This window comes from Salmo salar, chromosome 01, assembly GCF_965601325.2.
Source record: "Salmo salar chromosome 01, fSalSal1, whole genome shotgun sequence".
Taxonomy (NCBI): domain Eukaryota; kingdom Metazoa; phylum Chordata; class Actinopteri; order Salmoniformes; family Salmonidae; genus Salmo; species Salmo salar.
Genome location: NC_138291.1, coordinates 50,064,864 through 50,079,288, shown reverse-complemented (window position 1 = coordinate 50,079,288; position 14,425 = coordinate 50,064,864). Strand labels below are relative to the sequence as shown.

The 14,425-nt window shown below is 44.1% G+C and overlaps 1 protein-coding gene across 5 annotated transcripts in view; it reads right to left on the bottom strand.

Moving 5' to 3' along the window:
• The window catches only part of LOC106604182 (serum response factor), a 63,221-nt gene that overhangs the window by 21,537 nt on the left and 27,259 nt on the right, over positions 1 to 14,425 (bottom strand). For 4 of the 5 annotated variants that reach the window (XM_014198632.3, XM_014198613.3, XM_014198642.3 and 1 more), the window contains exon 2: positions 4,270 to 4,536. In XM_014198632.3, the coding sequence (XP_014054107.1) occupies positions 4,270 to 4,536 (267 nt within the window). The remainder of the gene's footprint in view (positions 1 to 4,269; positions 4,537 to 14,425) is intronic. The other variant, XM_014198620.3, reaches the window with a different exon arrangement.

The following is a 14,425-nucleotide window of genomic DNA, read 5'->3' as shown; positions in this document are numbered from 1 at the left end:
AAATCAACTACAGGATTTCAGGGGTTGGTTTATTTCAGGTAGAATTCACATTGGTTGATAACTCAACTAAATATCAAATCAAAATGTTACATTATGCCAGGCTTTTTGCCCACAGGGAACCTGCAGCCTTGCATTAGTCTCTCCCCAAAGCAACGGGCTCTGAGGCTGCAAGCCAGGCTAGCAGTGTATTAAATGTAGCCTACCACAGTGCACTCAAGTTACTCCTTCAGTCCGGTGGTACAGAAGAAAACATCAGTCCTTGACATAAAGATTCCACTTACGGGAGCCAACTCTACGAGGGCAGCGTTACATTTTCTTGAAACTCTCCTCCAGTAGTATTCTCTACCTGAAACCTGTCTCTTTCTGTCATTCAATCAAACACTACTCATGTCACACAGCTGCATTTATTTATCAAGGGTGCACTATATGCTTTTGTCATTTCTCCATGGGACCTCGGTGAGAGAAGCTTAGTCACTAATGGAACCTCAGCCCCCATACCCCCTACTACTTAAGCCAGGAGAGATATTACCAATAATTTTTACACACACAGACATGGTCAAATTTCCACGTAACGCATACACGGCACGCACGCACAGAGCACACACATACATACAATGGCCTGTCCTTGTGCTCGTTCTTCTATTTAACTGAGGTGACAATTCTTTTCAAATAAAAGTAATGTTGTGATGATAGATAAAGTGAAGGGGAAGGGAAAGGAGAAAGGGTCCCCCCCCCCCCCCCCCATCGAGGGCTTGTGAGATGATTCAGTATACATGGGAGGTTAAATAAATCCCAAATGAAGGTGACAACTGGCAGTCCACCACTCTTTCAGACCCTTTTCTGCTTTGAGTGCCCATTGTAGCTAGCTACAACTTCACTGGTAGCTGTCTGTCCCCCTAATAATCTCCCATTTGCTGGCTCCGAAACTCACACACTGGAACCCTGCCAGCAACATGGAATTCACAGCTCCTTTTGGGGGACTTCTAAAAAAGGCAAGGCAGCCCAAGTGGAGGAGGTGCAGCCAATGGCAGCTGGCCTGTCCACTTGCTCACTGTAAAATAAAAGGGGGGTAACATAATGTCACAGCCCTCCCTCTCTTGCACCGCGACACATTGCACTCACCTTCCCCCATCCACCCACTTCCACTAAATGTGTCACAGACTCCCTCTCCCTGTGTCTGTCTCCCCCTCTCCCTTTCACCAGACACCCTATTTAGGAGTAACCTTGTGATAAGGCTGCATATCTGAGTAAATTAACTTTCCATTATCTCAATGACACTCAATTGTCACAGAATGCTTCAGCCCCCTGCCCTGCTGCAGCCCTCCAAAGCCAAAGCTCACCTTGTGTCCAGAGAGACACAGTGGTACAGTGGTGGGAGAGCAGAAGTAGAAAAACGACATATACCTACAGCAGTTTTCCATCGACTGGAATAATATAACAGACCTGATTCATTACTATGGGGAATTAAGCTTTGAATGATTTGAATAATGAGAACATTATAATTTAACAATATTATTCATCCCTGAGTGGCAATTATTGTACAACTGAACTAATTGATCACCAATATCTAGAAAATCAAACATTTTAAATCTTAGATGGCATTCTCTGGCCTAGTGGTGTCTTTGTGTGGTGAGCTCTGGTGAGAAAAATGCAACAATGTTACAACAGTGCTGGTGAGGATACATGATCTGCACTAACGACTGCTGGGAACAAAAAAAACACCCCAATTACAACTACGACAGTACTAGCAGCCAGGCAGAGAGAGCGGGAAGGAGGGAGTGCAAGAGAAGGGGCATGGTGTCACTAGGATGCTACCCTTACACACAGATCTAGGATCAGTTTACCCTCCCCAAATCCTAACCATAACTGTTATGGAGAAAAACAACACTTGCCTTAGATCAGTATCTTGAGTAACTTACTTCACCCCACTAACAGACAGAACAGGGAAATACACAAACAACTAAAGGAGACAGAAAGTGACAGATGCAGAGAAAACCTATTGAAAGTAATCATATGATGTACAGTAGTACACACATCATTAGGCTATGACAGGTTTCCAAATGTCACATGATGTTCGCAGCATGGCTCGACTGCATCTTGTCACGTGGGTGCTGCTGACCTAACTCTTCTGCTTCACCTTGCACCCGGCCCTCCCTTCATCTCCCCCCTCTCCCTCCACCAACCAGACCAAAAGGTGAAATGTTTAGACTAGTTTCTACAGTATGTATGACATACTGTGGTCCCGTGTGGCTCAGTTGGTAGAGCATGGTGTTTGCAACGCCAGGGTTGTGGGTTCGATTCCCAAAGGGGACCAGTACGGGAAAAAATAAAAATAAAGAAATGTATGCATTCACTACTGTAAGTCGCTCTGGATAAGAGCGTCTGCTAAATGACTAAAAATGTAAAATGTAAAAATGTAAGACCAATGGTATCTAGAGACTTCAGGGAAGCATAAAGCAGCAGCCTTGAAAACTAAAGCAAAATGATCCAGAGTTCATCATGGCTACAGTAACCATCTGCCAGGGTCTAACAATACGAGTGTTGATCCCCCACATGTGTTAAACTTTGATTGCCTTTACAATGAAACCATACTCAAGAGTCTCTCACACACACACACACACACAATAACTGCACAGTCTCAATGACAAATGACATCAAAGGGGACATATCACTGATAACAGCCAAATGTTTCCATTCCATTGGTCTTCTTAAATAATATATCCCTATCTACACCTACATCCCCCCACTCAAATGTACATACAACCCACCACCACATCACTGTTGCAGGACTCCAAAGACAGCTGCAGCTTATAAGGAATGTGAGGAGCCTCAGCCAAGAGAACAGGCAGGGAAACCATACCATATATGGCCTTGGAGGCAGAATACAATTTTTTTTACCAATGAGTGAAGCGGGCATTAGTGACTTAACAACCCAAAGGTTGATCACCATCCTCAAGGTAGACAGCAAGTAACTGGCTTGTGAAAACATGAAATGAGCACATAGGGTATGGTCCTCTTCAAAGAAGTGTACTTAAATCAAGTCAACAGCGGAGGAAATCCTGGTGGCTAGCACGTGACTATGTGAGCAACAGCACCATGGTGTTCCATTGGGTAATGAAGCACATCTGACTATAAAGAATGTCCAAATGGCTTTAAAACATTGTAATCTCTTTCCACTGCACATCACAAAGCCTACTACTTTTTTAGAACAGTATCAGGTATATCACTGCACAATTAGAATAGCGATATTGAGTATCTCATGAAAAACCCTTCTTCCACTGATACAGTGAGGAACTACAGTGGATCAGCATGCAAAAAAACTAAAACTTTTATTCTAAAAGATAAAAAAATATGTATGGTATTATAGACATTATAGGACGACATGAATAAATCATAGTATAAAAAAAAACATCCACACATACATATACAACCGGCTGTACGCTTCTCATAATACAACCCCGATCTGCCTTGACCTACAGGTTTATAGACAGGGGTTTGGAAGCTTTTCTGTGCCAAGTTCAGCGAGGGAGAGTGAAGATAACTTCTAATCCATTCTGTTGAGTGGTTTCGTGTTCCACTACTTTGGTCTGTCTTTACACCCCTGCGTCCTGCCACAAGAGACGTAACCAGGCTGTTTGAGCCAATTAAAACATATTTAGTAGACAATCAAACAAAACCACGAGCAACAAGCCAAAAGAGGTTGCCTTGAGTTTGACACAAAGGTTTAAAACCGTTGACAAACCGCAGCTCATTCTATACATACCAGTAAGCTGAGTTTCCATAACTGAATGTGAATCTGATGAACTAGTCTAGTTCTCCTCTGCTGTGCTTGGCTGTAAAATTCTGGGGGGATTTGACTGAGAATCTATTATAGTAACTTTCTGGTATTATATATTTTTTAAGTAAGCGGCTATGTTGACTGCAATTACTGTATTCCTTTAGCATTGAAATACAGACAACAGTTCACAAAAAAAAAATAGCAATGCCATTCTTTGTAAACACTTGGGAACCGGACAGCACGTACAGTACAGGTAAACTGATGAGCAGAACATGCAGATGTGTTCTGTTTCTGTTCCAAAGCCAGTTTGTTCTGGGTCATTTTCATTAGGACACTCTGTAGCAAAAAGTTTTGCAACGGAAAATAAAAATGAGCATTTTTTATTGGTCAAGTTCATGTACTCCCTCCTTGTTTCAGTCCATTTTTTTTATGTTCGGTGCCTAATGAATACGACCCTGGTCCTTATGGTGAAGAGCAGCAGCAGAACTCACCTTGGTCTCCCCAAGGCTCTCTGACTCAGACACCTGGTAGGTAAGGTCCGTCTCCTCGAAGCCTGTGGCGCTCATACGCTGGTCAGTGGAGGGGTCGTTGCGGGGCGGGGAGTCCGGAGAGTTGAGGCACGTCTGGATGAGGGCCTTGCCCGTCTCGCTGGTGATCATGGGCTGGAGCTTCCGCGTGGCGAACGTGTAGACGTGGCCCGTCTCGCTGGCCACCAGTAGCAGGACCTGGGTTCCTGTCAACGTGGAGAGCTCATAAGCCTGTCATGGCAGGGAGGGAGAGAATCAGCATCAACATCCAATATCAGTTTCAACATCCATATCAGCTTCAGTTTTAGCATGAGCATCAACATCAGTCTCTGAGGAATGTGCCAAAATAAACAAAGTAAGCTGACATCCCACCACGTTCTTAATAACTGAAACAAATTGTTTAAAAAAACTTTCCTTACCAACACAGACAAGACTTAATTTGAATAGGAAAAAACATAATTCTTAATGGTGTTACCCACAGATAACAGGTTGAAATTGCAGCCAACTAGCCAAGAAACACACTGCAAGTCTAAAAATACCTCTCTGGTGAACTCTGGACGTATAGCACAAATGTAGCTAAAATATCATGAGATAAAAGGTCCAAGAATAGAGTGTGATATAGTGAGAATGATTGCGTTCCTTGCGATGAGTGTCTTGGTTGTAAGGGAGAGAAAGGAAAGAGGGAGTGGTAATAACCATGTACAGTGCCTTCGGAAAGTATTCACACCCCTTGACTTTTTCCACTTTGTTACGTTACAGCCTTATTCTAAAACAGATTAAAAAATAAATACATTTCAGCAATCTATACACAATAACCCATAATGACAAAGCGAAAAACAGAAATACCTTATTTACTTAAGTATTCAGACCCTTTGCTATGAGACTCTAAATTGAGCTCAGGTGCATCCTGTTTCCATTGATCATCCTTGAGATGTTTATATGGCTTGATTGGGGTCCACCTGTGGTAAATTCAATTGATTGGACATGATTTGGGAAAAAAACTAACCATGAGGTCAAAGAAATTGTCCATAGAGCTCAGAGACAGGATTGTGTCGAGGCACAGATCTGGGGAAGGGTACCAAAAAATATCTGCAGCATTGAAGAAGGTCCCCAAGAACACAGTGGCTTCCATCATTCTTAAATGGAAGTAGTTTGGAACCAGGTTTCTTCCTAGAGCTGGCCTCACGGCCAAACTGAGCAATCGGGGGAGACGGGCCTTGGTCAGGGAGATGAACAATAACCCGATGGTCACTCTGACACAGCTCCAGAGTTCCTCTGTGGAGATGGGAGAACCTTCCAGAAGGACAACCATCTCTGCAGCAGTCCACCAATCAGGCCTTTATGGTAGAGTGGCCAGACGGAAGCGAATCCTCAGTACATGACAGCCCACTTCGAGTTTGCCAAAGGGCACCTAAAGGACTCAGACCATGAGAAACAAGATTTTCTGGTCTGATGAAACCAAGATTGAACTCTTTGGCCTGAATACCAAGTGTCACCTCTGGAGGAAACCTGGCACCATCCCTACGGTGAAGCATGGTGGTGGCAGCATCATGCTGTGGGGATGTTTTTCACCCTGCAGGAAATGGGAGACTAGTCAGGATCGAGGCAAAGATGAACGGAGAAAAGTACAGAGAGATTGTTGATGAAAACCTGCTCCAGAGTGTTCAGGACATCAGACTGGGGTGAAGGTTCACCTTCCAACAGGACGACCCTAAGCACACAGTCAAGACAACGCAGGAGTGGCTTCGGGACAAGTCTCTGAATGTCCTTGAGTGGCCCAGCCAGAGCCTGGACTTGAACATCTTTGGAGAGACCTGAAAATAGCTGTAAGGCAACGCTCCCCATACAACCTGACAGAGCTTGAGGGAGAAGAATGGGAGAAACTCCCCAAATACAGGTGTGCCAAGCTTGTAGTGTCATACCCAAGAAGACTCAATGCTGTAATCGCTGCCAAAAGGTGCTTCAAAAAAGTACTGAGTAAAGGGTCTGAATAATTATGTAAACGTGATATTTCAGTTTTTTATTTTTAATAAATTAGCTAGCCTGTTTTTGCTTTGTAATTATGGGGTATTGTGTATAGATTGATGGGGAAAATGTTTAGGCTGTAACGTAACAAAATGTGGAAAAAGCCAAGGGGTCTGAATATTTTTTCGAAGGCACTGTAGATCTTAAATAGAGCACATGAGCAATGACTCCTCTCACAAGCTGTGAAACATTAGAACATGAGCTGTCCCGCCTTGTCATACATTACACCAGACAATCTCTCTCTCACACACACACACACACACACACACACACACACACACACACACACACACACACACACACCCAGTTGTATAAGTAATTAACCTTGCACGAGTAAGCCGGAACAGCTCATAGGAGCAGGAGCCTATCTCCTGTTTCTGTAGCATGAGGCATCTTGATGTACAAGTACACCCCCTGGACAGGACACTAGTCTATCACAGGGCCTTACCCCCAATCTATCTCCTTAGTACGGAGTGCCAATCAGGTACGCATCAGGTCCCATTTTTGGTCTTTGGTATGACTCGGTCAGAGATCAAACTCCCAACCATCCAAACTCAGGGTGGACACTCTAACCACAAAGCCAGTTGTGTAGTGTTCCACAAATACAGCACAGGTCTTGCATCAGATATGCAACCCACACCATGAGCTATTCTCACACAGACTTATTGTTGCACTTGGAGTGAACCTTGTGCACTCCCTAAGAGAGCCTTTTGATTTACTTGAGTGATCGGTAAAGTGTAGGATGCTTCTGGTGGCACGTTTTTCAGAGAGAAAGGGAGAAAAGGAGAGATGTAGAGTAGGCAGACTACCATTACCATCATGTTAATGAATACAATTTCCGTTGGCTGATGAATGATTTCATTGCTAGCCACAGGGTATCATTCTATCAGAAATGCAGAGTAGGAAGGAGGACTAGAGGATGGCTGTCATTCACACAACCAACAATCGCTTCTTTACCTTTATCAAATACCCTATGTGAAATCATAGGACCTATACTGTTAAACTATAGTGCCAAATTTATATTAAACAGAACTCGCATCAAACGTATCAATACAGTTACTTTAAGTTACATTCTCTCAAGGAACTTACCGGTTTCTAGCTTTCAAGGACCTTTCAGACATCACAAGGCTTGGAAGTGTGGCAACGTGTTACTTTGTTCATTGTTAGCCTGTCATCTCATTTTCAGATATGATGTACTGCATTCATTTAATGTAGCAATTGGACAATGCTGAAGCTACTAATCTAATCATCGTTTGGCAGGTGAAATGCAACTCCACATGAAATAAAGGTAGAAGGGCCTCCCGAGTGGCGCAGCGGTCTAAGGCACTGCATCGCAGTGCTATAGGCATCACTACAGACCCGGGTTCGATTCTGGGCTGTATCACAACCGGACGTGTTCGGGAATCCAATAGGGAGGCGCACAATTGGCCCAGCATAAGCCGGGTTAGGGGAGGGTTTGGTTGGAGTTTACTTGGGGTTTGCTCTAGCGACTCCTTGTGGCAGGCCGGGCGCCTGCAGGCTGACTTTGGTCACCAGGTGAACGGTTTTCCTCCAACACATTGGTGTGGCTGGCTTCCGGGTTAAGCGGGTGGGTGTTAAGAAGTTTGGTTTGGTGGGTCATGTTTCAGAGGATGCATGACTCGACCTTCGCCTCCGGTTCCCGTTGGGGAGTTGCAGGGATGAGACAAGATCGAAATTGGAGAGAAAAAGGGGAAAATAAATAGAGGGGCAAGGAGTGTATGAGCAACTTCCAACACTCTTTCTGTGGGTCTGTCACACTTGCTAAGCCAACGGTGCAGGCTTCACTTCTAGAGCTGATGTGTCTAATGAACGAATCAAAAACAGCCAGCCTGTGGAAATATATGCATGCTCTGAAAAGCAGCGAAGATGAGACCTGTGGTTGGCTGGACTCACTTAACCATTTTATTATTCAGCTTCAGTGGGCCCTGCGGAAATATTCTTAGAAATGGAGTGCATAGAGTATGCAGCGCTCAGTAACACTTCCAATGGATTTTATCCATAATTCAATGACAGAGGATGTCTTGCTGTACCAAGAACTGTGTGGTCAGCTTGTCTCAGCCATACCAGGGCTATATGTGTGTCTGTGTGTGTCAGGGTGGCTTGGCCAATACCCAAGTGCACGGCTTGATAACTACATAGTGTTGAAAATGGGGAAGGGGGAGTTTGTTCATTCCTATTTGTACCCTCTGTCATTCTAGCTTGTTTGCTTTATAGTCCAGGGCCTGAGCAAAAAAAAACATTACGTAGTGGATTAAAGCATGAAATTTGGTACAAACATTCTTCAGGTGATATCAAAACATCCCAGAAGGGGTGCCCATTTCAAACTTCACCAGGAAACGAGTTATTGCAAAAATACCAAATGGTTGCCATAATAGCTGGTATTTGACCCGAAAAAAATGTATGCATGTATGATGCAACAGATAAAAGCATGACATTTGGTGACATATCAAATCAAAGTTTGTCACGTACACAGACTAGCAGACGTTAAAGCAGGTGCAGCGAAATGCTAGTGTTTCTAGCTCCAGCAGTGGAGTAAGTGTCTAACAGTACAATACAAAAAAAGCAGTACAAATACTAATGCACAAATAATTCCCCCCCCCCCCCCAAAAAAAGGCAAAAACAAGAAATGAACAAGTATCAGAATGAGCAATGTCAGAGTCTGGAATACTAATACGTGGTGTGTATAGAAATGATGGACAATATACAAGTAAGAAAAGGTATCTATAGCAGTGGTTATCTGGGATGAGCTATGTCGAGAATGCAGTATGTACATACAGTGGGTGAAAAAAGTATTTGATCCCCTGCGGATTTTGTATGTTTGCCCACTGACAAAGAAATGATCAGTGAATAATTTTTATGTTAGGTTTATTTGAACAGTGAGAGACAGAATAAAGAGAAAAATATTGAGAAAAACGCATGTCAAAAATGTTATAAATTGATTTGCATTTTAATGAGGGAAATAAGTATTTGACCCCCTCTCAATCAGAAAGATTTCTGTCCCCCAGGTGTCTTTTATACAGGTAATGAGCTGAGATTAGGAGCACACTATTTAAGGGAGTGCTCCTAACCGCAGCTTGTTACATGTATAAAAGACACCTGTCCACAGAAGCAATCAATCAATCAGATTCCAAACTCTCCACCATGGCCAAGACCAAAGAGCTCTCTTAGGATGTCAGGGACAAGATTGTAGACCTACACAAGGCTGGAACGGGCTACAAGACCATCGTCAAACAGCTTAGTGAGAAGGTGACAACATTTGGTGCGATTATTCGCAAATGGAAGAAACACAAAATAACTGTCAATATCCCTCGGCCTGGGGCTCCATGCAAGATCTCACCTTGTGGAGTTGCAATGATCATGAGAACGGTGAGGAATCAGCCCAGAACTACACAGGAGGATCTTGTCAATGATCTCAAGGCAGCTGGGACCATAGTCACCAAGAAAACAATTGGTAACACACTACGCCGTGAAGGACTGAAATCCTGCAGCGCCCGCAAGGTCCCCCTGATCAAGAAAGCACATATACATGCCCGTCTGAAGTTTGCCAATGAACATCTGAATGATTCAGAGGACAACTGGTGAAAGTGTTGTGGTCAGATGAGACCAAAATGGAGCTCTTTGACATCAACTCAACTCGCCGTGTTTGGAGGAGGAGGAATGCTGCCTATGACCCCAAGAACACCATCTCCACCGTCAAACATGGAGGTGGAAACATTATGCTTTGGGGGTGTTTTTCTGCTAAGGGGACAGGACAACTTCCCCGCATGATTTGACAGGGCCATGTACTGTCAAATCTTGGGTGAGAACCTCCTTCCCCATGACAATGACCCAAAACACACGGCCAAGGCAACAAAGGAGTGGCTCAAGAAGAAGCACATTAAGGTCCTGGAGTGGCCTAGCCAGTCTCCAGACCTTAATCCCATAGAAAATCTGTGGAGGGAGCTGAAGGTTCGAGTTGCCAAACGTCAGCCTCAAAACCTTAATGACTTGGAGAAGATCTGCAAAGAGGAGTGGGACAAAATCCCTCCTGAGATGTGTGCAAACCTGGTGGCCAACAACAAGAAACGTCTGACCTCTGTGATTGCCAACAAGGGTTTAGCCACCAAGTACTAAGTCATGTTTTGCAGAGGGGTCAAATACCTATTTCACTCATTAAAATGCAAATCAATTTATAACATTTTTGACATGCGTTTTTCTGGATTTTTTTGTTGTTATTCTGTCTCTCACTGTTCAAATAAACCTACTATTAAAATTATAGACTGATCATTTCTTTGTAAGTGGGCAAACGTACAAAATCAGCAGGGGATCAAATACTTTTTTCCCCCACTGTAGCTTTATTTCTCAGAGAAAATAAAAACAAAACAATGTTGCACGAATGCTACTCCTATCTGTTTCGAACTACAGAAACGATTTCAGAACAACAATAATTAATAAGTGATCAGTGTTCAATGACTATATAGACATAGGGCAGTAGACAAAAATACATGGTAGAGTACCGGGCAGTAGCCGGCTAGTGACAGTGTCTAACGTGCAGGGCAGGGAACCGGGCAGAGGCCTTCTAGTGATGACTGTTCAACAGTCTGATGGGCCCAGCTTTGATGCACCTGTACGGTCTCAGTCTGGTAGCAGGGTGTGACAAGCCGTGGCTGAGGTCCTTGATTATCTTTTTGGCCTTCCTGTATCACCAGGTGCTGTTGATGTCCTTAGGGTAGGCAGTGTGCCGCCTGAGATGTGTTGGGCTGACCTAACCACCCTCTGGAGAGCCCTGCAGCCCGACAGAATGCTCTCGATGGTGCATCTGTAGAAGTTTTGGAGGGTCCTAGGAGCCCAGACGAATTTCTTCATCCTCTTGAGGTTGAAGAGGCGCTGTTGCAACTTCTTCACCACAATGTCGATGTGGAGGGAGCATTTCAGGTCCTCAGTGAGAAACTTGAAGCTTTTGACTCTCTCCACTGCGGCCCCGTTGGGCATGCTCACTGCAGTCTCCTCAGTTACTTCGTTTTATTGACATTGAGGTTACACCTCCTCCCTGTAAGCTGTTGTGTTGTCAGCAAACTTAATGATGGTGTTGGAATCTTGTGCGGCCACGCAGCATGGGTGAACAGGGAGTACAGAAGGGGACTAAGCACATACCCCTTAGCGGCCCCCGTGTTGAGGATAAGCGTGGTGGAGCAGTTTTGTTGCCAACCTTCACCACCTGGGGTCGGTCCATCAGGAAGTCTAGAACCCAGTTGCACAGGGAGGGGTTCAGACCCAGGGCTCTGAGCTTAGTGATGAGCTTGGAGGGCATTATGGTGTTGAAGGCTGAGTTGTAGTCGATTAACAACATTCTCACATATGTATTACTCTTGTCAAGGTGGGATAGGGCAGCGATTGTGATATGAAACCATCCTAGAAGCGGTGTTCATTGTTAACTTTAGGCAGGAAGCGGAATTCAAAATGGCTGCCAATGTAGACGTAATGAATCCATAGTCATGTTTAAAATAGCTTAGTAAGTATAATTTTCATAAAAATAACATGAAATTAAGTGATAACACATCAAATGTATTCCTTAGAGAGGCAATTAACAGTTGAAACAATAACAAAGCAGCCTCCTCGCCCCTGTTGTTAAAGTAAAAAGCGTGATGGAGCTGGAGAAATGTAACCAATTAAATTCATAAACAGAGATTTGGATGCACAGACTGACCATACATGATATCAAAATTATAGTTTTAACAATGTTTTGTCTAGTGTTTGTTTACTTTTACTTTGTTTACAAACAAGCTTCCCTATTGATCTTGAAGGACAATACAATTATCCTGCCTAGACTAGCCTACAACACCACAATGCAATGAATAATTGCATTATTGTTTATAAGGGAGTACAAAATTCTACTCTAACCTGCAGTGAAATGTCATTTGAATAACGGTGCAAAAGCCCAGTGATTTGAATGTTTCATTCCATTTGGATCAGTCGTGGATCTACTCGACAGTTTAAGATCTAGAAAGGCACAGTAGCATGCCAGTTTGCCTGTCATTTTACTTCTGATACCCATGACTGCGTGACCACACACCTCTCCAACTCAATCATCAGGGAGGATGGGAGGGCCTTGGCAGAGTGGTGCCAGGAAAATAACCTCTCCCTCAATGTCAATAAAATGAAGGAGCTGATCGTGGACTTCAGGAGACAGCAGAGAGAGCACTCCCCCATCCACATCGACGGGGCAGCAGTGGAGAGGGTGAAAAGCTTCAAGTTTCTTGGCGTGCACATCACTGAGGACCTGAAATGGTCCACTCACACAGACAGTATGTTGAATAAGGAGGCAGGAGGCTGAAGAAAAAAAAAAGTTAGACCCGAGGACAATCAGAACTGACCCGAATGGACCCCCAATTTTTTTAAATCAAATAACAAAAATGGGGACCTGGACGAACCAGAGAATAATCAGACCTGAATGGACCCGAGGACAACTCGACATAGGGTACTGGTTGGGTCTAACGGGTCCAGACCAGAATGGACCCGAGGACAACTCGACATAGGGTACTGGTTGGGTCTAACGGGTCCAGACCAGAATGGACCTGGGTGACAAAAGAATATGTATATCAGCTAAGTTGCTTTTCTGGTTAATGAATAAGTCTTTATAGATGTTGGCTAGGCCTTCTATACGTCAATAAATTCACCTTATTAGCAGAGCTGTGGAGCCGTGGCCTGACCAAAGTTAGAATTTCAGAGCCAAACCCAATCGAGCCCAGGTCGAGTCTTGGGTATATCAGTTCCACCCAGACCCATGAAGACATCTAGTACCCTGCCCTGAACCTTAGTCACTGTTACTAGCCATCTACCACCCTGTACTCTACCCTGCACCTTAGAGACTGCTGCCCTATGTACACTGGTCACTTTAATAAATGTTTACATACCGTTTTACCCACTTGATATGTTTTTCCACTCCTCAATTGACGAGTGTTGGTGATCGTGTGCCAACTGGCGCCACTTTTTTGTTTTTAGCTGATAGGAGTGGAACCCGGTGTGGTTGTCTGCTGCAATAGCCCATCTGTGACAAAGGTCGACTAGTTGTGCGTTCCGAGATGCAATTCAGCACACCACTGTTGTACTGAGCCATTATTTGTCCGTTTGTGGCCCGCCCGTTAGCTTGCCATTCTCCTTCGACCTCTAATATCAACAAGCTGTTTTCACCCACAGGACTAACGCTGACTGGCAAATGTTTACTCCTGTCCTATGCCGTGCCTTGATTGTATTACTGTTGATGATATTTGGAAATGTGCATGTACACGCTGGCCCATCTACTGTTGCTAGCCCCAATTCTGACTTGTGCTTTGATATCTGCTTCACTGACTTCTGCTCTCGTAAAAGCCTGGGTTTTCTGCACGTTAGCACTAGAAGCTTATTACCTAAAATGGATCAATTGAAAGTGTGGGTTCACAGCTCCAATCCAGATGTGTTGGTCATTACGGAGACGTGGTTAAGAAAGAGTGTTTTGAATACTGATGTTAACCTTTCTGGTTATAACCTATTTCTGGCAAGACACATCTTCCAATAGGTGGGGGAGTGGCAATCTTTACCAAGGATCACCTTTCAGTGCTCAGTTGTCTCCACCAAGTCTGTCCCCGAACAATTTGATTTGCTGGTTTTAACAATTCAACTTTCAAATAGCTCTATGTTGACTGTTACTGGGTGCTATCGTCCTCCATCAGCACCGGCCTGTACCCTACCTGCCCTAAGTTCTCTCCTGGCCCCTTACACCAAGTCTGAATTTGTCCTGCTTGGTGACCTAAACTGTGACATACTTAAAGCAATGGGACTCCCTAAATCTTTCTCAGATTATTACCAATCCCACAAGGTATGACTCAAAACACCCAGGCAAGGCAACTCACCTCGATGTTATCCTGACAAATAATCCTGATAGGTATCAGTCTAGTGTTTTCTGTAAATACCTTAGTGATCACTGTTTTACAGCCTGTGTTCGTAATGGCTGCTCAGTGAAACGACCGGTCCTGATTTGTCATAGATGCTTGCTAAAAAACTTTAATGAGCAAGCCTTCCTTCATGAACTGGCCTCTGTAAAATGGTATAGAATCAG